The sequence below is a fragment of the Adelges cooleyi genome, unplaced genomic scaffold (assembly GCF_023614345.1).
Source record: "Adelges cooleyi isolate 19-005CV unplaced genomic scaffold, UGA_ACOO_1.1 ACOO_flye_CR_arks_rails_tigmint_CR_PRNA_108, whole genome shotgun sequence".
In the NCBI taxonomy this organism is placed as follows: Eukaryota; Metazoa; Arthropoda; class Insecta; order Hemiptera; family Adelgidae; genus Adelges; species Adelges cooleyi.
Window position 1 is genome coordinate 278,999 of NW_026095761.1, and position 27,945 is coordinate 306,943.

General features: G+C 37.1%; 1 protein-coding gene across 1 annotated transcript; it reads left to right on the forward strand.

Annotated features, from left to right (window-relative positions):
* The first annotated feature begins 893 nt into the window (after window positions 1-893).
* LOC126847066 (uncharacterized) lies at window positions 894-27,633 on the forward strand. Its single transcript, XM_050587067.1, has 7 exons — window positions 894-1,589; window positions 23,337-23,549; window positions 23,671-23,809; window positions 24,368-24,494; window positions 24,575-24,623; window positions 24,717-25,598; window positions 26,595-27,633. Exons 1-7 carry the CDS (start codon window positions 1,327-1,329, stop codon window positions 26,944-26,946), a joined length of 2,025 nt encoding a protein of 674 aa, XP_050443024.1. The 5' UTR covers window positions 894-1,326; the 3' UTR covers window positions 26,947-27,633.
* Window positions 27,634-27,945: the final 312 nt, after the last annotated feature.

A 27,945-nucleotide genomic window follows, 5' to 3' on the forward strand; every position in this document is an offset into this window, starting at 1 on the left:
TTTTGTTAAACATAATATTTTTTTAATAAAAGCACATAAGTAATATATTATTATGACGACTTGGCGTTAAGAAAGAATAACATTTGAATAAATAATATGTAGAAATATTATTAAACAGGATTGTGAAACGTCAAAAAAACAAAAAAAAAAAAATACCCGCCAAATATAATACAAAGCTTTAGGCGAGGTACAAGTCTGGTATGATATATATGTATTCGTATATCGGATGAAATCGATCTGGATCAAACCTATTAATTTCAACGATCGTTTCGTTGCTAAACGCGGTCCTATATTATAATATGCGATCAAGGCGATAGAAATTACTGTTAAAAAAAAATGTACATATATATAATAGACCTCGGCCGGCGTTCCAAAAGGATTTACTATTATTTTGTGGCGCCTCCTACGCTCCAGAATTATTTTCGCAGCACCTACGCTACACCTATCTATGATATCTTTTTCTAGTTAAGTTAACATTAAAAATTCACGTCATCCGGAACGGGAGTTGGGCGAAAAACAAGAAGCCAAGTCAGTAAACAATTGAGAATGTTAATTTGTACGTGTAAAATCACAATTAGGTGTATTTTTTTTTTAGTAGGACGTGCGCGATAGACGAAAAAACGAAATAATATGTAATATTATAAAATATGATAAAAAAAAAAAAAAACTTGCCCCACGGACAAATTCCCAACACCGTCCATTAGGCTATACTCGGACAATAACGATACGCACAATTATTCATCACCGCGACCGACGCCGACATCAAAGCTCTCCCGCATACGTCCGTCACGTCGTATCCAGGTCGGTCCGTATGCTCCCACTTACGAATAGCGCGTGTACGGCTAAAGTGTACTTAGGAGGAGAGGACCTCTGTGTATACCTGCCGGCGATCACACACACAACAGTCAGTACGCTTGCGAACGCGGTCGATTCTAGTCGAAGCGAACCGCCGGTAAACGCGTTGCGGCGATTACAATATTTTTTTTTTTTTGTTGTTGTCGTTGTTGAACATTGCGTTTGTTTAATAAAAAAAATCACTAGCGCACGCGATATCCGTCCGCCGGAGTTGACACTACATTCGAATCGTCCGAAATTTGAATTCAGAGCCGTGTTTTAGCCGGGAAACGGTGTCCGATTATTTTTTATTAAAAAGTTAAAAAAATTAATTTGTTTGGCGTTGTCTAAGAGACACCTTCGAGCGCGGGTTGTTGATAAAAACAAAAAACACCGACCGAAAATAATATATATATAGTTTTTTACTCGGCGTGTTACGGATTTCGTGGTCCGCAAACGGTTTCGGTCACAGCCAAGTGCTGGTGTGCAACTATGTTGATATACCCGACGGCGGGCAGCGGGGCGATCAGTAGCCGTATGAGCGCGTCGGGTCAGAAAGGCGGCCGGGCCGCGGCCAAAGGCGCGGTGCAGCGCAAGTTGGAAGCCAACAAGACAAAGGCCAGACAGACGGTGCTGTGGAAACCGTCGGACGTGGAACAAGGGGTGGTCGTGGTCGACGAGAAACAACTCATGCGGTTGGTCAAAACCGAACCCATCGAAAACTATTATCGGCTAGACAGCGAACCGTTTGCCAAGTGAGTTTAGTTTTATTTCAAATTCAAATTCAAGTCGCAGGCTAAAATTCCCACACTGGGTTGCCATAAGAATCAAATACATTTAACGGTTCGTTAAATGTATTTATTGGACCAAACGCGGGCCACTAAGCTATTGTGTTCAAGGAACCACTGAACATCTATAAATTGGTTCATTAAACGTTTATGCAACCCGGAACTAGTCCATTACTGAAGCTTGTACTTTATGCAAGCCGGCCAAAATCGTCCGAACCGCCCTTAATTTAAAATATGTATACCTAAGTTTTTCCGGGTCGCCAAAGAATCATCTTAGACCCTTTGTATGTAATGTACCAGCAAGTATGTAATTACATAGTTGATAAGAACATGTAAACGAGGATATTTCTATGAATCAATTATCTTAGGGTAGGTTAGGGACAAAATACAGACCATAAATAACTATATTTTTATTGTTAGGTCAATCAATGTCCAATACTAAAAAAATTTTAATAATTTATTTTCAATAAAATGTACAAATTTATTGATAATATTGTTAGAATATTTTAAGGTAGAGTATAGTAAAAATAGAAAATAAAATAAAATATTATGAAACTATATTAGAGAAATTGTTGAATAAAAAATGTTTTAATGGATAGATTCATCATACTTGAGTAGTATAAAAATACCGACAATCGATTTCTTAAAAATTTAACATTTGAGCTGTAATAGTTAGATATTTGAAGAGTGAAAGTGTCAAACGTTCCAAGTGCCAAAGTATAAAAATTGTACTTTATAATTTGATTTGTATTTTATTCATTACCGGAAACAATTTTGTAAATTTTTCAAGTAAAGAATAGTTATTTATAAAAAAAAAAACAATCATATTTAAAACTCAAAAATATGTTAAAGTGTTTCCGGTAATGAATAAAATACAAATCAAATTATAAAGTTCAATTTTTATACTTTGGCACTTGGAACGTTTGACACTTTCACTCTTCATTTATATTATTATTTATTATTATTAGACAAATGGATTCTAACATTTAAGTTAATTAGTTGGATACATTTTCTTTCAATCCTCATGCTAGCCAATAAGCTGAGCAGATTCGTAACAACCTCTTTGTCAAAACTCCTGGAATTTTTTTTTTTCGGAATAACACCTGCTCAGAAAGTTTTTCTACATCTATCAGCAGGTTATAACTATCGGTTGAATATCTATCGGCCGATTATCGACAATCACTTAAATACCCCAAGTGCATATATATTTTTATTGATCTTTATTTAGCATGGACTATACAATTGTTTATTAAAATATCAACATAAATTGTATCTTATAATCAATTGCATAAATTTGTATTGCTGCAACTACTCAAAAACCAAGGAAGAACACTTATCTGGGGTAAAGTCGTTATTTCAAGAACATTAATAATCACAACAACAATACGTCGAACGCTTTAACATAAAACACACGTTTGAACGCGACGAGTGTCGACGACGATGATCGCACTTGTGATGAGTATTGTGTTTTAACGCGGGAATTAGATACCCCTTAAGCCCCTCGCTGAGTTCTGATCAACGGTAACGGCAAAGTCATGGAAAAATGTCGTTTAGTCGTCTCGACAGACAACAGCTGCCATTAGTAATTTTGTTGTTTTCGGTCAACGTCGTACGCGTTTGGTTGGCGGCTAATTGAGATTCGATTTTTGCCCCGCGACACAAATGCACGAGTATTATATTTTTCTTCAATTATTATTTATTTCTATGATTGTCTTTCGTCCCCGTGTCGGACACACGACCGGCGACGTGCCGAGGACGCGAACCGTCGAGTGCATCGCTGCTATATTATGGCGGACACGTAGTCTCCGCCGGCATCGTTTCGCATGCACGACAGACCATCCTATTAGGTCGACATGACAATATCGGCTTTGGTAATTAAACTTAAACACAACTTAGACCGGATTGTTTACAAGGATATATGTGCGACGGTACAGCGGACGACGGTGTTGTCGCTGCAGTTGCCTCGTGCCACGGCTATGGTCGGCCGCACAAACTCCATACTGTTTGTTTCGATTAGAAAATATTCCAGGGATTCACCCCGGTAAGGCAATGTTAGGCTACGGCTTTGGTTTTCAGCGTCCGCGTTCTCTTGTACAAACTTGGTCGTTGCCCGACGGGCCCACCGTAAACCAGTATATTATTCTATATATATATATAGGTACACTGTAGTGTAGATATACTATGTAGACGACCTAAACGGTGAATTCGTTTGAGCTCATCGGTATTACAGACTCGCGTGTATTGCAGATGATAGACGGTCGACGACGGGCGTTAATCAATCTTGTCGACGACCGACGGACAACCGGATGCGTTCGGTCATCACGATAATATGATTATAATATATTATCCAAACATAAAACCGCGTATTATGGTTATTTAAAAAAAAATGCCCTCCCCCCCCCCTCGAAGCTGCGCAAACTTGTCAAGTCAAAATATAGTATTGTACAGGTATTATATTGGTAGGTATTACAGCGTTTGACCACAGCGAACCCCGCAGCAATGTCATCGGCGGTACACAACAATAATGGTAAATTAATAACAGTATTGACGATTTTTATTGTAATTGTCGCGAATTGTTTTCCCGAAAGAAAATAGATCCTATTGTTGTCCTCGTCCTTGGATCGTTTATAAATCGTATAGTGACCGATGAACCATAAACAATATCGATTTTTAACTGTGATGACTTACGGCTGATGACCATTGACGGAATCAATATTTAATAATAATTCTTGCGCAAACAATATTTAAAGAAAGCGAATTGGTATTGTATACATTATTTTCTCACCGATGGCGTAGTCAAGAGGGAGTTTTAACCCTAGCCCCTGTGGCGTTCTATATTAATGGTTTCTGAGTTCGATATTATCTTCAATAATGATCAATACAATAGTGGTGCAAAAAAAAAAAAAAAAACTCAATAATATGCTCTTAGTTTCAAAGAATTCTCGAGCGGTTTTTTTTCTTCTTCTTCGTGTGCCCGTCAGAAAAAATGCAACGCTTCCGTCATCTAATAACATAATTTATCCCACCTATCAATTACACATAGTACACCTTACGCCTGTACAGTGTATGGACAAAAAACATATCCACCATTGACAATATTTTGCTCGTGTTTTCCTCGAGTCGCGGATGTGACATAGTATATTCGCGTGGACATGCAAATCGATGCTGACGGTTATAAAAATGTACACCACACGTGTACCGCAGATGACATTATCTAGTAATCATATATAAGTATATTGTGGTATATCTGTCACGACCCACGCTTGCCCGGCGCAGTACAATATATTATTTCGAATAGCCCCTCCTCCCGAGGATGGAAACATCTCTCATACAATATGACCGCATAACGACGTTCTGTGTCTTGTACGGCGTGCGGTGTAATAAGAGTTGGCATAATTTAATAACAATAATCAGGGACAATCGAAAAGATTATTCACAAAAAAAATTACAAATATATTAAATGCGCGAGACCCGAGGAAAGACAACGGGGGAAATTGGCGTGTAGCCGTATCCTGTCCATTTAAAATCTGGGGCAATCAGATTAAAATATTAACTACTGGAATCTGATAACACATACATGTGGTTATAGATATTTTGTAGTTAAGTATATGTTATTTACATGAAAATGCACATACACACACACACACACACACAATCGGACATGCATTCCGTGTAAAAGACGACGTTGCACCGCGGTCGAGTCGTTTACGCCAGACATTGACTAATGAAAGCTGATCTACACCAGATGATAATATTCAAATTGTCTACGGCGGTACGACGGAGGTGCAAATTGCTCGTTGTCGGGGAATACGCGGTTCGTATGATATAATAATTTAAATTATACTATACCGCCGAACGCGAACGAGCAATTTGCTTAATCCGTACAGGCAGCTACATAATATATAATAGGTATTTGATGTATTTGATTTTGAGTGATCGTCATCGCATCCGTTCTTCGTTCGAAAAAGAATTTCGCATGATTCATCACGGCGCGCCGTTAAGATTAGTATTTGCCTATTCCCTGGTTCGAGGAAAAAATAAATCAAAAGTTACTACATTTTTTATTTACAGTTCATTTCTTGCAACATGGTAACCCTGGTATTCAGTTCCTCACCGAGGAAACTCGCACGGAGGTTCATAAAATAAAACTTTTAAAACGTGTCATTTAAAATTAGTAGAAAATGTATTAACATAAAAAAATCTTTACTATTTAATGAACTACCCATCAAGTTAATAACCGTTGTTGTTGATGCTCTATAGTTTATATAAAAAATAAAAAACTGCCTTTATAAACGATGTACGAAAAGGGTACAACTGGTAATTTTAAAAAATCAAGTTTTTGTTAATAAACAACATTGTTCGTCAATGTTTTAGAGAGATATTGGATAAGTAAACACCGCCCGAAAAGGCGATACTGAGAAATATAATTTTCATTTTGTTCCGCTGTAAAATTTATATAAAAAAAGTCACTTATATTTTGAAGGTCCTCGTCGTTTCGTATAAAGGTAAACTTCTTCTTTAGATGCTTTAGGCAGCTTCAAACAAGTGTTTCTACGTCTTATTCGACCATAATCAATACAAACGCATAACTCGATTTTAATTATTATTAACATTACTTACTACTTTCAATCACAATCGTTTACATGTATTATTATTATTATTGTTAAACAAGCTACTAACAGTCGACCCCGCGGTCGGACTTGCATTGCAATTATTCAGCTCTCGCCTGTTCGGTATGTTTTCTCATAAATATTAACGACGTCCATTGTCACTCTGCGGACGCCGGTCGATCCGTCAAAACATCAAAGTCCTGTCGACGACCGACCATAGAAAGATAGATCTCTAGTATTCAAATACGCCCTTACGATCAATTATTAACTACCGAGCCGACGAAATTAGATTTGGCATTCGCGTGTGCTCGTTAAGGCATGCGCGCAAAGTGCTTGTCGATTAATATACTTAAACATTCAGCTGTTCTGATTTATATGATTATTATCACACAGCTAACAATAATAATTGCAATGTCGCGCACAGGAGCGTCATGGTGCTTCTATCATCAGCATAAGCCGGCTCTGTAACACGTCACCCTTTTTCCGCCACGTTGGACAATCAATAATTACAATATATTATAAAAGAGTATTATTTTTTCCCAACGATAATAGCCGGTTAACTTTGTTATGACGTGAGACGCTGTAATTGCAATATTATACTGGGATTTATTATCAACTGTTAATGCTATTTTTATCTTCGTGTAATATGTCTTTATGTATGCATATTATACAACATTGTAATGCGTTCAAACGTTGTCTTGACCTACGCACTAATCGTGCTTGATGCAATTTACACACGGGTCTGTGATGCACTTATTACTATGCATTCAAAATGTATACAGATACATATTATTGTGTTTACAACAAGACGCTCTCCGCTCGTGTCGACTCGATACCGCACTTAACCCGACAGCAAAAGCCGATAGGTACCTTATAACCATTACGAGTATCGCATTTATATTGACCAATCGATTGTGTTATTTGCTTATAGTACAAACATAAACAAATAGTATGTATTATAGCCCGATAATAATATATTTCCTTTTCCCACGCACTAGTTTTCATTCATAATGCCGAGCTACGTTTTTAAACAAACACTATCCATGTTTGAATTGACAAAATATGCTGTTATCATTTATTTATTACTGTTATGATATATCCATATGCGTCCATGGGAATTGAATACGGACCGAGTGCAGTGCACGATACCTATATGGTTATCGTAACAATATTTTACATAAAGCGCTTAACAATAAAATATTTTTTTTGTATTTTTATAACGTTTTTATGAACTCACAATCTTGTTTAAGAGAGTATTAGGTCACGAGCAGTCTGCCAATATTTGATTTTCTTCATCAACGTAGGCGCGATGATTCATGAATGAAATGATTTATAACCATCCGTATACATACATAATTATTATTTATATATTTTACACACTAAACATATTTTAAACATGTGTACAATTTCAGTCATTGTTATTGAATAAGCGGTAAAATTGTACGCAACGTATAGCATATTATTTTCTAATAAGATCGATTTTAAATTATGGGTCCGTCATCTGGAATACATCATCTATTTAGATCAAAGGAAATTTGCTTAAGACAATAAATATATTAATTGGACTCAAGGACCTGGAAACCCTTCGGCAGGTGGTGTAAATTTATTTTCCCTACCTCCAAGGCAGAAATAGTTAGTCAATAGTTCTATTTATAATCTGTTCAACAAGAATATGAATTGTCCAACCTAAACCAGAGCGTTTTGTTGTGTTTAACACTTTTTATGAGACATTTTTTCTACGAAAAATCGTTACAACTCGGAAGGTCTAGCAAATAGCTCTGTCGCTACCAGAAGGACTATACGGTGGCAGATGTAGGTACATTATTATAATATAGCTAAACGATCCACGGTCGACCGGTGAACGCGAGGTGGCATTATACATAGAGAAGGCGGAGATTTCGCCAAGCCCAATGGAAGCGACGTGTGCGGTTTGGCCCGGCGACCGCCACCGCAACCGCATAATGCGATATACCCATAAACGGCGCTGTGTCATTTTTTAAAACGCAAAAAAATCGAATAACGATAATAATATTGTCTCCGTAGAGTGGAGCACGCGTAAAAAAAAAAAACTACCAAACGAAATCCGGTAGCTCCACGTTGCCGTTGTTATTATATTGTTTTCCTCTAGGCGCGGGCTCCGGTCCGTTTAAAGATGCCGCCGCATAATGTGGAAAGCGTGCGCGAGTACTATGAATACTAGCAGAAAAAAAAAAGCAAAAAAAATACAAAAATACAAAAATAAGCAAATTCCAGCGCGGGGGAAGAAGAAGACGGACGGGCGTGTCTCCTGCGAGGAACACAGAACGTGTGGGTGCCCACGTGCTCGACTGGCGCCTGGATTTCTTTGCACATTTGCATGACGACCACGGCCGAGATTTCACCGAAAATCCTAGTTTCGATTATGCTATAGTGGTTTTTTTTTTTTTTATTATCGTTTTTTGTTCACCGACCGCACACAAACGGACGGCCGTGTCACCTCGACGTACAAGTGCTGCGTGCTCGGAACCGACCGGACATCCGGCGCATTCCTCGATCCTCCCACAGCCGCTAAGATTGCGTGTGCATTATTATCCTGACCACCCCGTCACTCGTGTATCACCTGGCTCCTTATGACGTACTTATTCGTTCCCAAAAAAAACGGCACAATGGACCATAATTGGTGGTTTCGTGCAGATTCCGCGACCGACTCGACAGTGTAATAATATTCTACAACTGTTGACCGAAAAATACCGTGTAAACTGATAATATTACCGAAATTACCTAGCTCGTTTTGTACGCATTTAAAAGATTACAGAATTTTGTCATATTACAGCCAATTAGCCGACTTGGACGGGGACCCGACACGCTGGGGTTTTTAAAAAACACTCGCACGTGTACGGTTGTGAATTTTTTATTCGAAAAAGAGCATAACAAACAAATGGCGCGCGAGTAGAATTTTAATTTATCTACTCATGAAGCTATTAGAGCCATATCTTATTTTAAACGCTATCGAGATGATGAAATTTACTAACATTTAGTATTTTAATAACGTTTGATGTTTTTTTTTTTTTACATAATTGTATATTTTCCAATTTTTACAAATTGTGTAATTGTGTTATAGTATAAATACATTTATAGTATAAAACTACTTGATAAATATAACTGTATTTACCTGGAAGACGCATTCGAGCAAAGCTTTGAATTAGGCATTTTTTTTTTTGTATTCATATTTTGATGTTAAAGTGTGGGAACCATGGATGGGAAAATAAGTAATTATGTCACTGTATTAAAGAAGTCGCCAGTCTCCACTCAAAGGGAAACCACCAGAGATTGAAAGTTACAGACTTAGAGCTGTAAGTTTGTATATTATTATGTTTAACTTATGAATAATTTTGATTTCACTAACCTTTTTTACGCTCAGTTTCTATACTCGATTATTTTTTAATTTGATTTCAAATCGTATCCAACGATTCATGAATACTTTCTAAGGTTTGACTGTAGATTGTAAGGGCTGTACAAAAAGAATACCTTAAAAACTAATTTTATTGGAAAGATCTTTTTCAACATTTATATGAAGATATCAGTCTAATAGTTAATTAACTACTTATTGTGATTCTATTATTTCTAGGTACAAAAATTATGTCTCCTCGGATTACTCTTCTAAGGTGCTTGCCACTTTTCTCTATCTAATAGAATGTCTACGATTCTCTACTCTAAACGCTCTTAAATATTTTTCCTCTCCAACAATTCATCTCGTCCTGGGTCTTCTACATGATTTTTTCCCTGTAGCTTCAATTTTATCACTTATCTTTATTAACGTGCCGCTCTTTATTACACAAAAGTACAACAGTGAAAAATATTTACGTGCGTTTATAACATAACTAGTACAAAGAGTGATATAATAAAATAATACAAGACTATAGTGAAACCAATGAATCAGTATTTTTTTGTAGGAAGCACATAATATACAATCAGTTAAATAAGTATTTTTTTTTTTTTTTAACCCGTTTTACTCCATAAATTCAGGCATCTTAGGTGGCTTACAATTTTGACAGTTCACGATCTAGTTTGTTATCTATGAGTTATGGCCACACACCCGTGGTAACTGGTAAACATATGGTTGCACAAAGTACAGAGAGAACAAGAGCCTTCTCGATCGAGTTTCTTAATATAATGGCTGTTTTGAAATCACTCATGTTAACACTCTGTCCGCACATGTGCTGTTGAATACAGAATAACACAATATTTTATATTATAATGGCATAAACTGATTTTATAGTATATAAATGCCACATAATGAGCACACACAAACCTATCGATTCGCCGCACACAACATCTATGAAATATATTGTTATGATCTATTCTCTATCTACGTCAGATCATTGTTTCAGGTGCGAGCTAAACGCCTAATGATGATAAAATGATAATGAGCTCGATCACACCCATGCGCATTTATTACCATTTAACGTCCATAGTCCATACATAGAGTTGGTTATGTGTTGTACAGTCTGCTCGCACTGCACGCATACAAAAAAACCGACTGTTATCCGGTTTTGAAGCTCTCCAAAGAGACGTTGTTCAGTGGGTAAAACATCTCGCCGAGTTGTCCGTCTTCCTGTTGTGTATTCATATTAGCATAACATTAGTACGGCGACCTTTGGCGGTCGGATCGGATTTCGATTGGTTTGTCATTTGACTTTGTAAACAAACACAGACGGAGGAGTCGGACGCGGAAAAATAGGTATCGAGTTACGGGATGTGTTTAGAAGATGGCAATAGTAATTTTTGCTGTGTTTACAATCGTGTCTTTTGTCTGGCCATCGGGCGAACAGAAAGAGTAAGTAATGGGGATTTCTCTGTATCTGATGTGTCTGATCGTTTGTCTAAACACTGTCGTCGTGCGCGTTTACATCTTGTATATTATTTTGTAGTGATATGTATGCTCACGAGGAATCGTACACGGTAGTCGTTACCGCCACTGAATAAAATATAATCATATTAAATAAATCTATCCGGCAGTAGGTAGGTAGAAGTATATTATCCTATATCGGTTAGTACCTGACAATACTTACATTACTTTGCGCGACGGACACGCGTTACTTGTGGTCATTTTCGTGCCGTGTCACGAAACTCGACTTCTTAATTATTACTCGACGGCACCGACGTTTCCTTAAACCGATTCGAACAACTACAACGTTTAACCTTTGAAGGATTTTTTTATTAAGCCTATTAGGTAACAGTTAAAATATATTATACGGAACAACCTCCAATAAAAAAAAAAAAAAAATTATTCAACAGCCTAGAAAAATACGACGAGGAAATAATATGTCCTTAATGGGAAATGGTAAAAGTCACATTTTCGGACCAAAAATGTACTTATTTTTTATTTCACTGTACGACAAAGAATCTGAAGACTGATACGAATTCCTCAGCATGTTTTCTAGGGAAAGACTTTCCCATTATTTTACATTTATATATTCCCTAGACACAACCCCTTAAATATAGACGGTTTCGAACACCCTTCAAAATGTCTTCAAACATCAACAAAGTTCAGTTATTTAAATTAAAAACTAATCACAGAAAAGCTTTTGTGTTTTTACCTTTCAATATTAAATAAAATGGAATAAAATGTTTATTTCAATTGAAAGCAGGAATTATTTTCTCCGAGTTAATATAACGCAGATTTTTTTTATAAATTATAATAGCACAATTAATGTAACGTACAAAACAATATGGACGACGGGCCTTTAAATTTATTAAATTTGTACGCATTCAAGTACCTCTGTAAAGTTATAATATAATCTTAAAATTTTTAAATATATTTTAAACAGACCATTTAGTATTTTTTTCTCAAATTTTGCTCACTACTGAAGCAAAACCAAATTTAAATGCTATCTTGACCCACCTAACCTTATCCTAGTGCCGTACTTATTGCATTTGTCGCGGTTTGGTAAATATTGAAGGCTTTTCATCTTATTTTTCCCACGTTCGACTTGTGAACTGGATTAATAATAATATCTATACACTCCTGTATTGGCAACCTAACCTAACCTAGCCTATACGGTTCTTTAATCTTTATATACCGACTACTATTTTACATACAATTCTCCAACCACTTTTGTACCTATGCTATAGTTTTTAATTTTTTCCATGCGATTTTTCTCATGTATTATGTACTCGCTTTTTTGTATCCAATCGTCGTATTAACGATTCTTATCCTATAGTGCATTAGTTTTGAATCTATATACTCAAAAGCTATACAATATTTAATAGTGTTGTGTCGATAATATTAATTGCAACGGCTGACGGGCACAATTTGTAGGACAAAGTACACATCACACGGTAGTGCATTTTTGCACTCAACGACCTTTGTACGCGGACCAGGGACAAAATAATCCGGCCGTTAAACACTGTAAAATAACATTGACACAATTATATTGTACGACTGCACAATAGTAATAATAATAATTATTATTATAATAATGCGGAGCACCATTAAAATATATATAGTATATATATATATATCAGGGGTTAAGAACAATTACTGACACATACCATACATAATCAATTACAGTCAGTTTGATGTGACTAAAAACAAAAAAAAAGCATTTTTTAATAGATTTTTCTTTCTTTTTTTTTTTTTTACTATTTTTTGCTCGTTTCTTGTATTGGCGTTTTTCTGATCGCGTTTCCCCTTTTTGTCGCCACCGTCGCCGATGGCCGTCTACCTGTGCTATTTCACAGACGTCCTTCGCGCTCGTTTACCCTGGGCACTGTTATAACAATATTATAATACCCAATAATACTCTAGACTCTAGTCTTTATAATATATGCCGACTGCGCGCACTCTCTTAATTAACGTGGAAGTCCTATACACTTACCCGAAGGCGCCGGGAGCGTGACAGTAGTGTATTAAAAAAAAAACGCGCGCCGGCCGGAGAAACTGGAAACCAAATACTTAATAGCACAACAGTAGTATTATTGTACAAACGTGGTTGATAAAAAAAAAAAATATATATATATATATAATAATAAAATTAAATGTACAATAATATGTAGGAAACATTACCATTAATAACGATATTAATAGCACGAACGCGATCCAATCGAAACGCCCGTCGTGTGTACTCGTGGATAATCACGATTGCCTTCGCTATACAAAAACACGAAGAGCAACCTGCCTAAGTATAAATCCTTTTGAAAACGCCCATCGGCCTCGAGACCCTGAATGGATCACTGTTATTGTTTTTTTTTTCCATGCAGTCAATTTATCAATTGTCGTGTTAACATTTTTTAAGTGCGACCGTCTGGCGGACATTTTTGTCAATAGTTTTACATAAAGTATACAAAATGTACAATATAATCATTATGTAGATTAGCTGTTTTAAAACGAGTCTAGTTCACTCGCGTGTGCCTATGTTATATTATTTATTTATAAAAGCCCAAAACATTAGAGTATCATAGTAATTTAAATAGTATACGTCAATGCAATACATAGAAACAATAAATACATATTTTTGATGCTTTGATGTTTGAATAACCAAATTAGTTAGTATCACTTAATATGTATAATACAGGTTTGAGTATATATACAACTATTAAGCAGTTCACTAAATTGAAAAAAACCTCGTTAAATACATAATTTCCCTCTAAAAAGAAGCAAAAAACGCTTGGGGCCCGAACTGTGTATATTAGCCACTATATAGGCGCTACTTGTATATTATAAAGGATTTAAACACATACTCAGTCGTCTTCATGTTCTCTACCTATAACTTTTTTTTTAAATTTCAATTAAGAAATGGGTACAACCGTATCAGTTAATTTAAAAACTAATTTACACAATTCAGTTGATTCAGAAATTCTAATACTATTCATAATTATTCGTTTATATTTCATTTCGTTTTTCAATTGATGCTTGCCAGTGTTTTTTTTTCTTCAATTTTACATTTGACATTGTAGCACTTATGGAGTTTCTCGTTCTGGCATTAAGAAGTCACGTGCAAGATAGGCGTAGCCAATGCCTTGGAAGTTCAGACCCGTTTATTATTACTTTTATTTCATCCAGGGTCTTGTGTTCTTGATATTGTATGAAGTAACATTATATACACTTTGTAAAATAAAATAAAAGGTAAGCTACTTAATATTTTACGATCCCAAATTGAATTGAACCGTTGGTTTGTCGTGGGTATGTTTGACTGTAGTATATTTTACATAGTTACTTAGATACAATCCATCCCATAAATATAATGTTACACGACGTATAATAATAATAAATATTTTTAAAGTCATAAACTAAACCTCCTACTGAAATTTAGGCTTTAAATGGATACGATTGTAGTGTACAGATATACAACTATGCAAAATGATATAAAAATTAATCGTGGTTATTATTTTTGGGGTATTTATAAAAGTTGCCTAGTTTTATCACCAGAAATACAGGTTTAGTAAAAAAATACTTAATCTGTAATTTAAATAGATACTATAAAAACAAGTGCCCTACTCCACAAGATAAGATAGTTTTGTTTCAACGATTTTACAATAAAAAATAAAAAAGTCCATACAGCAAAAAAAAAAAAAAAAATGAATTAAACTAACTATGCGGTCTCCAGCGGGAAATGATTTGTAATTATCCTGAAAAGGAACAGAACGTCTATTTACGTTACTATTTCCAATAGTAAGTATACCTTCTCTGAAAAAGTATATCCAAGTTTATTTGCAACTAGCATATAGGTAGGTAATCCGAATTGGGAATAGCTTATTTGTCTTTCCAATAGCTGTTCTCGTTTACCATTTATCGTGGGTCGATCCGTTATCGACACGAGTCCGGTAAATGAAGACTTTATATAGGAACTGACAAGTTTGAATGTCAGTTTTTCGCCGAGGAAAAACTACTAACCGATTCCGATTAAAAGAGCAATTCACACTAGCAAGTGTTTTTTTTTTTTATGACCGCTCGTCATGTATTCGATACAAAATGCTGATACTAAACATGTACACGCATGTGCGCATTTTAAATTTATTGCTTCTGTATATTATCATCGGTCATTGTATCCGTCCGTTTGACTTGTTTATTCATATCACACGATAAACGTTATAATAATGTGTGTTTATAGCTGTTGTTATGCAACAAGAAAATCGGCAGCGAAATGATAATTATTTTTACTATCAATACTATTACAATTACTTTCTATCAATAGCATAAGCGATTGATAAATGCGAAAGATTTTGATTTCTCATAAAAAAAAAAAATCGATAATATAATTTAAATATAACTATAATTTGCAACAAGTTAAATGGGTTGTAAATAAATGTATATTATTATTTTTGTTTCAGCGCTTGTGTGCCTATAGTAGTGTATATAAAATAGAAAAATTGTCTCGTTGATTCAACGGCTTAAGTCCTTCGTTTTTTTACCGGTATACCTTGGACGTAAAGAACTGGTTTTGCCTGCTTTGTTCCATCCCAACCCCAAGTTGGAAAATATAACAATACCGTAATCGATTTTGGTTGAGGACCCCAAACGTTGTCAATCCTTGAACATAGTAATTGTACCGGAATCGTGTGTACAAATATAGATGTATCTATGCAGGACTGGCTACTTAATTTCCGTACTCGACACTGATACAATTATACGTATTTGAATTCGCTCAACACTAATTATTATATTTGCCACCGACCAACACTCGACAACTATCCAAACTCATGAGAAATGTATGTACATAAAGGAAAATTAGGTAACTGCATTTCCTGTGATTGTAATCAAATACTAATACGAGTGCCGTAAAACAGTACATCTCATGAAATGTATTTTAATATGCAAGTGATCGTGAAAAATGTATTTCAAGAACAAATCAAATAACTGCTGTATTGTATCCACGTAAATTATGCAATATTATTATACATTGCTTTCAATCGATTTGTATTTTGCAATATTTTCCACAACGGTGTTGATGAGTTTCGAAGACACAAGTGATCATCGGCATGAACAAGTTGCCACACGTGTTGTCGACTACTCGGCTTTTTCCCTGTACATTTTCTCACAATTATTGTTCTCTGTCTGCGTGCATTATGATAAAACGTCGATGGCTTAATATTATTACATTAAACAGTTGCAACGATGACGTGCTCTCGACCACGCCGTACTCGCGCGGTTAAGGAAATCTACATTGTATCAATCGTAACATGAACTGTGTTAGAAGATGAGACGTGTACAGCTGCATTAGCGCCGGCGGTGTTTATCATTGTACACATACATCGCATCCAATACGGCTGCATGGCGGGTGGTTATGTGTTTTTCGGTTAATTCGGATGGCGGTCGTTAAGTGACTCGGCGATTTGACCATATCCGGACTGTCCCGTTGAGAACACTAATTATTTCCACGGCCCAGCAGGAATCCTCAGCTGTATACTCGGCGGCCGAGCAGGAAAATACCGCAGCTATGCGATCACGACCAAACACGGTGCCGGCAGTCGAATGAACGGTTTTCCCGCTTGTCGCCTGCAAAGTACGTCGTTTTTGAATAACACAATACTTCAATCCGTTTCGGGTCAATCGCCTATTACACCGATAACCGCCTGCGTGGCTGATACAGTTCAGTGTATGAATACAGGACCTATGGGGCCGGACACTGTATATTGAATTGGGTCGTGTCATCCGGTTCATTCTACGCTTCCACAGGCGGCACCCGGATAGGTTCGATAGGCAAAGGAAACGTTACTTACATAGTGTGTAAAACGCTAAATATCGAATTCCAATCAAGTTTGTACAACTCGTTGAGCTACCACATTGGAACGTCTCTTCTTGAAAACGTGCTTGCGATTTCGATCCTTTGGCGTTTCGTCGGACAAAGTTGAGCAAGTCGAGCGAGTCAATACGATATTTGATGCTTGCCGGCGGCGTCTTGCGGGTGAATAAAAAAACCGGTAGTGCATCCAGATAAAAAGAGATAACGGTGGTCTATTATCCGGCATAATATATTATACATACAAATGCCGTGTTTTCGCTTTACAATAGCGCCTGGGTCGTATTGTGCTGGACACCGTGTGTAGTTGATATAATATTATGGTTATGGCTGCGCGGTTAAATTATTATAAATTCAGAAGGCACAATATATAGGTTTAGAGCCGGTGCCCATGATGTTTTATTATGAACATACATTATTGTATGCGTGTCACTGCCGCCACGAGGATATCCACCGCGGCCTGCTGCGGTCTAGTGGGAAGTCGCAGCTCGAGCACGCGCTTTATTATTGTGTTCATCCTCGTGTATATTTTATACAGCATTGCCGTTTGGTCGACACAAAGCTGTACTGCACGTGATAATAGTATTGCGGACACGTACACAACGCTAATGGGTTTTTCATTGCCCGCGTGATTTATGCGACTCGCGCACACCAATAGGCCGACCGTGTCCTCCAAACGGCAGCGTAACGCCGACCAATGGCGATTAAACGCCTTTCCCGCCTCTATGACGCGCAACGACCGAGTCCAACCATCGGTCTTACCCGCCGGCTAGACGAAATGTGTTTCGAGTCGTTGGTCATAGTGTTTTAAAAAAAAAAAAAATAATAGTCGACACGTTGTAGTGATGCAAATATTGTGTTGTCATCTCTACCGTCGAAATTTTAAAAACTATAAGTATAATACGAAGGAAAAATAATCTGCTCAAAATAAATTATATATTTTGTCCGAGGCGGGCATTGATGCAACGTTCAAAATCTTAATACATCCACAAATCATAATAATGTAAGGCCGGGTCCACACGGAGGTTTTAAAAAAACAAAACAAAAACTCAACTTTTTTCTGTTTATAAAAAACAAAACTTTAAAAAAACATTTGTCCAGACTGAATTGACAATAAACCTCAACAAATCATGAACAACAATTTAAACACTATATTTGTGTTGGGTTTTTTTTTCATCTATCCATTCTGAAAAGATCGTTTTAAAAATGTGCTTTATATACTTTTATACTAGTTACCCATTCACAGTCGTTTAATCTGCTTTCCAAGTGCGATATTTTCGGTTCTTGGACCTTGGTTTTGTTCGTTATTATTTTAACAATTAAATTGTTTAAATAATTAAAATAACAATGTGGAAACTGAAAAGAGATATCGAAGATGAGGAAGATATACTAATGTTGGGTGCCGGATATATTTATTTAAATGTTCAAAATAAATAAAGTTAAAATAGTTTTTGGGTAATACCAACGTTATAAAAAATAAATGTATATGAATCAATGAACTTTTAAATGATTTACGGGATGATGACATTGGTATAATATAAACAAGTTCTTAATATGACTTGTTTTTAACACATTAATATTTAATTACAATTAACAATTAATATTTAAACACAGTTTTGTGTCCTCACCGACCTTTAGTGTTCATAAAAACAAAAACAACACAAAAACTTCTATAAAATTTCCCACCACGAACGGGACACGGTTATGTTCTTAACAAACAAAACATTTTGTTTAAAAAACAAAATTGTCAAAAAACGTCGTGTTTTGGTTTTGTCTTAATATTGTTCGCTCTGTGTGGACCCGGCATAAGAGTTACCTACTAGATACGTATATTTTTGTCATTTTGATGGGCATACGTGTACTGCGCCCCGATTATAATTTGGTTCAAAAAGGGTATATGTAAACTGCACCCGAGTTTTTATCAAGTGGAAAAAGGTTATATGTAAACTGCGCCCAGTTTCTTATCATCGGTATGAAATTTAAACAGCGCCCGAATCGATAAAATCACAGAAATATTAATATTTTAGGGTTGCTACCACTTTTCCAAATTGCATAAATTACCAATGTCCATGCTGTTTGGCCTCAGATAAAGATACACGGATGTCGCTTTCATTTAACACAATCGTGGAATAGAAATATCCAGCAAAATGGCTTGAGTATTGACTATAAAAATAAGAACAGTGAACCATTTTTAAGCCCAGAAAGTTTGGCCATACAAAATATTCCCAGAAAATTCCTAGATTTTAAATGTTGTGTTCAAATATTTTTCTGGAAAAATACATGAACGAATTCTGAACAATTTCGCAAAATAAGTTTACACTAATGTTTTTCTTTTATTTACCACTAAAAAGGGTTTTTTAATCAAATATACTGTGTAAAAATAATAATATGTTAATACATATCTTCGATGAACAAATGTTGGTATACATTTTCTATTACATATTTTATGTGGGATTTATGTAGATGACATTCATAAGCGTACTACATTTTAGTACCTATGTTAATTAAAAAAATTTAGTATTCGCCCACATTTAACCAGCCCAAAAATTCACGGATTTTAAGTACTACCGAACAACATAATAATATATTATCTTAATCTAGAAATGAACGGGTAATTATTTTTCTCTATGTGCTCTGTGAAAATTACATTGGATATTAAAAAAATTAAATCTTCCGCCCACGTACTACATTCCTAATTTGGGTTTGTTCCAGTATCTTTTATGTATACAATGACTTGTATTAATTTAAACGTAGTAAATGCTTAAAATTAGACACGACAAAGTATATCGTACAGTTGATTTGTTTTTGAAGTTTAAAAACCAAATCCTCCCAATACTTTTTCAATTTCCGTAGGAATTTCACTATTGACTTTTCATAACGATCACAAAAAAATGGCCAGACCAAGTGTATTTTTTTCATTTGTTATAGGTGCTTGTTATGACGGTCTAAAATTTAAAAAACATTACTCTAATACAATATTGCTTTTTCGGAAGCAACGTCCCCTTACATTACCGACCACAAACATTTCTCCATTGGGAGGAAAATATTGGTAAAATAATAGCGTCGACCTTCGGCCGATGACGACCGAGTGACCGATACTACATAGTAGAGAAAATAAATAATTATTATTCTATGGTAGGTTAACACACTGAAAAACCGTCGAACGTCTCCGAATAATAGTAGCAGCGGTATGTGGAAGACAAGGACACCAGAAAAAAACGTTTACCGTATCAAATTTCAAAGAAAAGCGTTTTAAACATAAAGTTACAATGATAGAAAAACGTTTTTTTTTTATTTAGAATTTATCGATGAAATTTATAATATACAATTTTTGAAGATATCTAAAAAACACAATTTTTGTACGCGGGTTAGTTCAATTACCGTTTGTATGAAAAAATACACTGTTGACATGTTCTTTGTCACTATTACCCTTGTAGAGCTTGTGACAATTTTTAAATACAGTTGAACTGTAACAATTTATTCTATATATTTTCAAAACATTTTATCCATATGTATAATAGACATGATACATTTGAGCCAATGAATAACGTTCTTGCGTGTAAACTGGTTTATATATCGTGTCTTATACTACCACACAATACATAATATATGTTCAGTCGGCATTTAAATCTAAACACTAGTCTGTATACTTGTGATTTTGGACGGTCTGTGAAAAGTTCCCGTTTGTACTGGGGATCTAAAAACATCTAAACAATTTAGGAAAGGACAATGCTTCGATCCTGCAATTATCGAAGTAGCAAAGAACGTTAAGATTTCTCTTGGGTTATCACGTGAATTCAACCTATACCGATATGGACCGGCAAACGGCAGAGATCCTCGGGAGGGTAATAAGAAAATAAATAAAAGGAACCGCCGTCGCTAACCGGTTCACAAGACCGATTAATCCAAATATATAAAAAAAAAATCCTTGTTCACATTGGAACGTTATCAAAATTCCTTCAAGCTCACTCGGTCTACGATTCAACAATAAAAAAAAAAAATACCTTTTCATTTTCGTATCGAAGCTGAAAAAACATAATGTAATGTAAAAACCCGTTAGTATAGGTATAATGGCAAGCTATACTTGTTTGCGGAGGAAATAACTTATTCCAGAGTTATAATATTAATGAGATGGCTTTTCTCTGATTTTGGTTAAAACCGATTACTAACTTGATACGGTGCAACTTTTGATCGACAATCGACCTAACCTTATAAATCGATGGATATTTCGGCTTTGCCGGTTTGTTCTACCAACACTCAACAAAAATGGAAAAAATCTCTTTGGGAAAAGTGTCTATAGCTTAGCCAAAGTAATTTTTAAAAAAAAAAATCGTCATTAAATTATAATTTTTATATATTTACATATTTTATACATAACTATGTTTGTGTTTATGCTATCATAGTACAATCTTATTGTACACTAATTTATTACACGAGTCATTGTTTTGTTTAATGCGGCTTCAAGTGACATTTAAACCAACAGGCGGCCACATATTAGTTTTTGCGTCACATAATATGTATACTTGACATCAATTAGGCCCTCCCACTGATACCGTGTAATCGCTGGGTCGTCGGTAAAAATATATTATGGTCATTGAATCGCATGACATAAGTTAACGCTAATTCTGTCACGTAAGAAACGTGTCTACAAAATCGTAGTCAAGTTCATACTTGGCTTGAACACAAAGTCTGGTTGTAATAATTTCTTTCAAGTGTCGTGGCACCGTCAACGTATTTTGACATATTTTAATATTTTGCATAATATAAAAGCTTTTTTATTTTTCTACTCATCCCACACGTCAAGTAGATACCGGACCACCCAAATCCTATCCCTTCTATTCATTCTGCGAATTTCCCGTGTCTTCCTTGATTATTGTCGTTCTTGCATTTCTCCGTCTCTTCCGACTCGTTGCCCTGTCGCCTTCTTCATTGCTCGACTTTCCTCTTGACATATTACTATACAGTTATGTGTAACGGTCACATTTAGCCGCGTTTACTGGAAACTCGACCCTTGCAAAATTCACCTACATATTTTTCTTCACTCCATGTGTACTTTTCCGCTGTTTTTCCATATTTTGATCGTTGTTCCAGTTTACTCGTAACTTATCAGTTAATACCTGAGTAGCTATTTTATTTTGTGCTTCGGGTGTCCGCTGTAAATCACCCATGTCTCGCACCTACACGGTCTGTATGGCTCGGCGCCAGTTGCTCGACATCAATATAGCCAACGAGCACGCGATAAGTGTTCGGGGCCGGGTCACGGGTTAGCCGAAAGAATAGGGAAAATAAAGAAAACCTCTCTTCGACAAGCTCAGTTAAAGCCGGTTGTTCAAGTCGCACTCGCGTGCCGTCAGTTGAGATTGCGTTTTGACTTGTGCCGTCACAATACACAGTTTTAATAATAAATCTTCTGGCGCCGGTTTGTGCGTCTGTCGCCGGTTGTCACAATATTGTATTTAATATTTCATTTTGATAACAGCCGTTAATTAATGAAGTCCTCCGGGAGACCGAATGTGTATGTCCTTGGTCTTGGCCCGGACGGCAAAGCGATTCTCGGCAACAAAGTAAGCGTACAAGTATAATAATAATACAATATTATATTATATGTAGGAAGACGCATTGTGCGCTCTATAAAGAAAACAGTCTGACGAATCTTGTTCAGACCTTATTCTATTACCATTATCTAACTATCTATAATTGTTGTTGTCGCTACTGTCACAACTGAAAGAAGACTTTTCCACCATACAGGTGCCGTTGGTGCATTACCAGAGCAGGCGCCGGTTTGTTTTTTATCATTATATGTAAACGTGTTTTTTATTTCACGGACGTTTGTGTCAAATTCAATAATTATAACAACATCATCACCAACGTCGTCGTAACCTTCCCGCGAATCGCCTCAAACCACAAATTAATTATTTCTGTCGTTTTTTATTTTTTTATTAATGCGCGTTCAACAAAATAAAAAAAAAACAGTAATAAAGTGGCTTGTACTTTTTTGGATCACAGCCGCGTATAAATAACAACAATATTATAAGGTTATATCATTAACAAAACAATTACCTGTTGGGCTTGGCAAATAATTTAATCGCATCCGCACTGTCGATAATAAAATCACATTTTTTTGTGTGTGTAAAAATTACAAATTTGTTTAATTTCACAATTTTAATATTAAATCAAATGTTTTTGGTTGAATTTTCAAAATATTTTCATTTTAATTGAACAAACGGTTTTATGGGTTCTTTTGTCGGTAAATTGACCAGCACTTACTGACGTTATATTTGATGTGAATCAAGATGGATAGACGACACTGCTCCTGCCATTAGATGGCTATGATTATGTATTTAAAATAATATTGATCGGGCCGTTTATTTTTATTTTTTCAGAGGTCAGTTCGCTTCGGTTCGACGGTGCACGTCGTTGGCGACGGGAGAAGTTTTTGCCGCCAAGTTTTCGAACCGCACCAGGTTCGGCGAGGACTGCAGTCCAGACATACACCACGAAATAGCCCTGTTGTCCCTGTGTTCGCCTTCGCCACGGATAACCAAGCTGCACGATGTGTTTCAAACGCCCAAACAGTTGATCATCGTTATGGAATAGTGAGCATACAGTCTATATATACATTGTATATATATATAACGACATCCTGACAAGCCTTTTCTGGTTTAGCTACACCGTTTTGTAAACAGTGATTACATATTGTTATAATATCGATTTCAGTGCCCCGGGCGGCGACTTACAGAAAGTCATCGACGACGACAACGTGCCGTTCGAAGGCGATGTGGTCAAGTTCGTCCATCACGTGGTCGAGGGCTTGGCGTATTTGCACCAAAGGAAAATCGCTCATTTAGACATTAAAGTAAGTGCAGACGTTGTTAAAACAGCCGTGTCAAGGTTTTGATAAAAAAATAAAGTCATAAAAATAATATGACATTGGGGACGCTGCGTCGGATATAGTCAACTATAGAGTGTATATATATATATATATATATATTGCTATTACGTTTCCTGAAACGGTCCGTATCCAAATGTGGCGTTATCTGTGTGTTACAAATGCCACCCACGAGCACAAACAGAACGGACATCACGATCTCGTTGCAACCCGAGAGGGCATGGTATCGTATACCTGGACCAAGGTCATTTTATCCTGACGACCGCGGTAAAAAAAATAAATCCATATTCAACATTGTCCTACCCTTGAAATCGAATGGACTGTGTATGCCGCCCATTGGTCGTGTGCATTGTCGACACCGAGTTTGTATGTAAATGTGCGGAAGGAAACGTAATTCGTGATCTCTCTTATGCGAAAAACATACTAATAGTTTTAAAAAACATGGCGATCAAGACAGAGTGAAGCGACCGTTATAGATACCGTGGGGAAATGTGTCTGAAACTTATCCGCTTTGGTTTGTTGCAGCCCCAAAACTTGGTGCTGATGGGCGCGTTTCCCACGTGCGACGTCAAGTTGTGCGACTTTGAGATATCCAGAGTCATCCTGGAAGGAGCCGAAATCCGAGAGATCCTGGGGACGCCCGATTACGTCGGTGAGTACACCAGACGGCGTACTAAGACTTGCGCGCGTTTACATTAAAAAAAAAAACCCGTTTTTTCTTTGTGCTTACAGCCCCGGAGATTCTGCACTACGAGCCCATCACGCTAGCCGCAGACATGTGGTGAGTTGTACATGCTTCGTTAGTAGTTGTATAGCTGTTAGTAATTGTATGCTACGGTTTGTAACGTCGATAACGATCGGTTTACGTTGACAGGTCGTTGGGAGTGACGACGTACGCTCTGCTGACCGGATTCAGCCCGTTTGGCGGCGAGACGGACCAGGAGACGTTTTGCAACATATCCAACGCCGACATCGACTTCCCGGACGAGCTGTTCGAAGACGTATCGGCCGAGGCGGTAGACTTTATCCGGAAACTGCTGGTCAGGGACCCCAGGGAGAGGCTGACGGCCAAAGAGTGTCTGAAACACCCGTGGCTGGCCAACCTGAGGAAGTCGTCGTCGGCGAGCAGCGCCGCATCGGCGCCAACCGGCGGCAGACGGTCGGGCTGTAACGCGTGCGCCAACCCGGTGTCGGCGACCAGGCGCACGGGACTGCAACAGTCGTACTTGTCCAAGTCTCGCGAGGCGCTTTTCGAGAAGATCGTGTCCAAGCACATGCGGCAAAACGATCTCAAGAGGTCGGCGCTGCTCAGCGAGTCGCAGCACGCGTCCAGCCACACCTCGTTGGTTTCCCGGTCCAGGGACCGGCACGGCGCGCCCCGGACGTTCAGCAAGTCCAAGGAGAAGCTGTACGGGCTCAAAAGCCTGTCGCGGTCCCAAGACGTGCTGGACGTGTGCAAGAGCATCAAAGACCTGAGCGAAGTAGACAAAATCGCCACCGTCGGCAGCCTTCTGATGAGCCTGACCGGGGTGTCGACGCTGCCGAACTCGCTGTGTTCGTCCACCGCCAACATATCGGTTTCGCAGAGCCACATACCCGAAGACCCTACCGACGACCCCGTAGTCGGCACCGAAGAAGACGACAAAGAAAACGTGGCTAGAAACGGCGAAGTTCCCAGACCGGATTCGCCGGCCGAGAGCAATAGCAGCGGATCGAGTAGCGTCGAACATTTTTACCATTCGGACGAAGAACCTAGGTAATAAACAAATTTTTTTTCAAATTACATTATGAGATCAGTGGCCTAACCGTTTGGTCGGGACAAAGCGACAAATCTATTGGAGAATCAAGTTGCCTTTATTTTTCGGACATTCTTTTAAATGTAACGATCCTAATGTGTTCAACAGTACGTGTCCTATACCGCTGTCTTACTTGCGTAATAAATCAGTTGCCATTATGCCCTGTGCATTGTGCGCAAATACATATGGCCGCAAAACACTCTTTTCTTGTGTGTCTGTGCAACCGTTACTCTGTTTTTGATTGGCTTACAATTATTTTCATATACAATTAAATTGAACTATATGTTTTCGTCACATTCGTTGTTGGATTATCGCCATTTTGTTCAAACGATTACCGTCATTATAAAATCTAATCGAAATTAAACCCTAGCGACGGACAGTTGTCGGCGCCCACCCGACTTTTTCACTGTGTGTTCAAAAAAACTCGGCTCTCGTAAATCTCAATTAACTCCACTGCGTTCGGGTACTATAAATTATATAGATCCGATCTACATCCAGAATCCGACGTTATGCGATAATTTAATACTTGCAGCGCGCACGCGTTTATTGACATTACATAATATTGAAACAACGCGATATTTTTGGTCAGCCCGGATAGCCTCCTACACGATCGCGCCCATAAATAATTAACGTGGCTAGTCACTCGATAACTGCCCACAGGCCGACTTCATCAACAATGGTATAATATTATGTGAGTGTCAGTGGGTAGTGGTAGATTGTCAACCCTTTCGTTCGTTGGACGTGTAGTTTGTTTTCAACGATAAAAGTTGCCGGGGAAGGTGGTTGGACGTCAAGTGGGTTAATTTATATATATGCAAATAGTTTACCGGGGAAAAAGTCCGGATGTGGGGGTCGGTCGCCCCCCCCCCCCCCACCCTGTCGTCGTCGGTTAGTGCTTTGTGATGACGGCAAGCGTTATAATATATTTTTTTTCAAGACCCCGTTCGTCTTTGCAGGTTTACAGTGGCGCAACTCGTCAAGGCGTTCGACATGCACCAAGAGGTGGTCACCCAGCGGTCTCTGGAAGTGACCATGAACGCCACAGACCTGGTCACCAAATTACCTCCATCGGCGGAAACGGCGGCCGGCGCGGAAGACCCCAAGACGTTGGCGGCGGCGGCGGTCAAGTTTCCCACGGGACCAAACGCCCTTAGGCTTTTCATACCGAACATCGACATCGGTGGCAACTCCTCGACGGCCAAGAGAACCCGTGGAGCCCGGGAATGCGGTAGCAGGGACGACGAGAGTGCCCCGAGTCCAAATTCAGACGACTGCCGCAAGAGATCAAACATGAATGATCAACGATGACCGCCGGGCCGCTATGTTTGTAAAGTTATGTAATTTATTAAATGTATATATATATACATATATATTATATAGTTAATAATCAATTATGTGCCAGTGATACGTAGGTAGGTACCTACCAAAGTCATAAAAATTTACACTATATGTATGTATCAATAGCTAATGATAACATAAAAAAAATACGTGTACATTCGATTATTTATTTATTGTACTCAATAAACAAACATGTTTTGTGTGGTTTAAATCTTATAAAAATAGATAACGCTGTACAATACAAATTGACACTCTTTTGGAACAAGAACCATAAATAATATATAGGTACATTATTTAGGTTTTTCTTTCGCTGAATCCTACCCTAGTCTCCGAATTCGTCACAGCTCGTCAATTTTAAATCGCCTCCAAAATTGTACACAACGTAAAACAAAAATCAGAATTTTCTTTATGTATAAAAAAATTATAAATTCTACATTAATTCTGAGTTCCAAACAAAGGTTAATAAAACTGTTCGAAATAAATGTTAGAAATTATTGTAACGTACAAAACACACTGAAAATGCCACTGAAGAGAGTTTTTTTCAATTTTGTAGGTGATTTAAAATATAATTACAAAATCTCAGGTAGGTATCTAATATATCCAACAAAATATAAATATATTTTGGTTAGTTCTTGTTCCAAAAATGAGTTGTTCAGTATAGTTAATACCTTATATTACCTTGATATTCTAATTATTTCAGCTTGAAAGCAGATGTAATATAATACAATTCATTCTCCGATAGTAATTTTTAGTGTTATACTTTGTATACAAATTAAACCCACTAAAAGAAACATATCATTGTGGCGTAGTAAAAATCATGTCATACTTTCATGTAGTATAGGTACCATAAAATATAAATATTGAATTCCATAGAAGATGTTGTTTTAAAGTAAATTGTACTTAAACACAATTTACACTAACTATAATTTAAATGGTCTGGGAAATCATGGAAAATTAATATCTTAGTTA

Bases quoted from the DNA above. Each gene is read 5' to 3' on its own strand.
- LOC126847066 (XM_050587067.1), top strand. From the start codon at position 1,327: ATGTTGATATACCCGACGGCGGGCAGCGGGGCGATCAGTAGCCGTATG. The intron at 1,590-23,336 runs GTGAGTTTAGTT...TTATTTTTTCAG, and splicing joins GACAGCGAACCGTTTGCCAA to AGGTCAGTTCGCTTCGGTTC. The intron at 25,599-26,594 runs GTAATAAACAAA...TCGTCTTTGCAG, and splicing joins CATTCGGACGAAGAACCTAG to GTTTACAGTGGCGCAACTCG.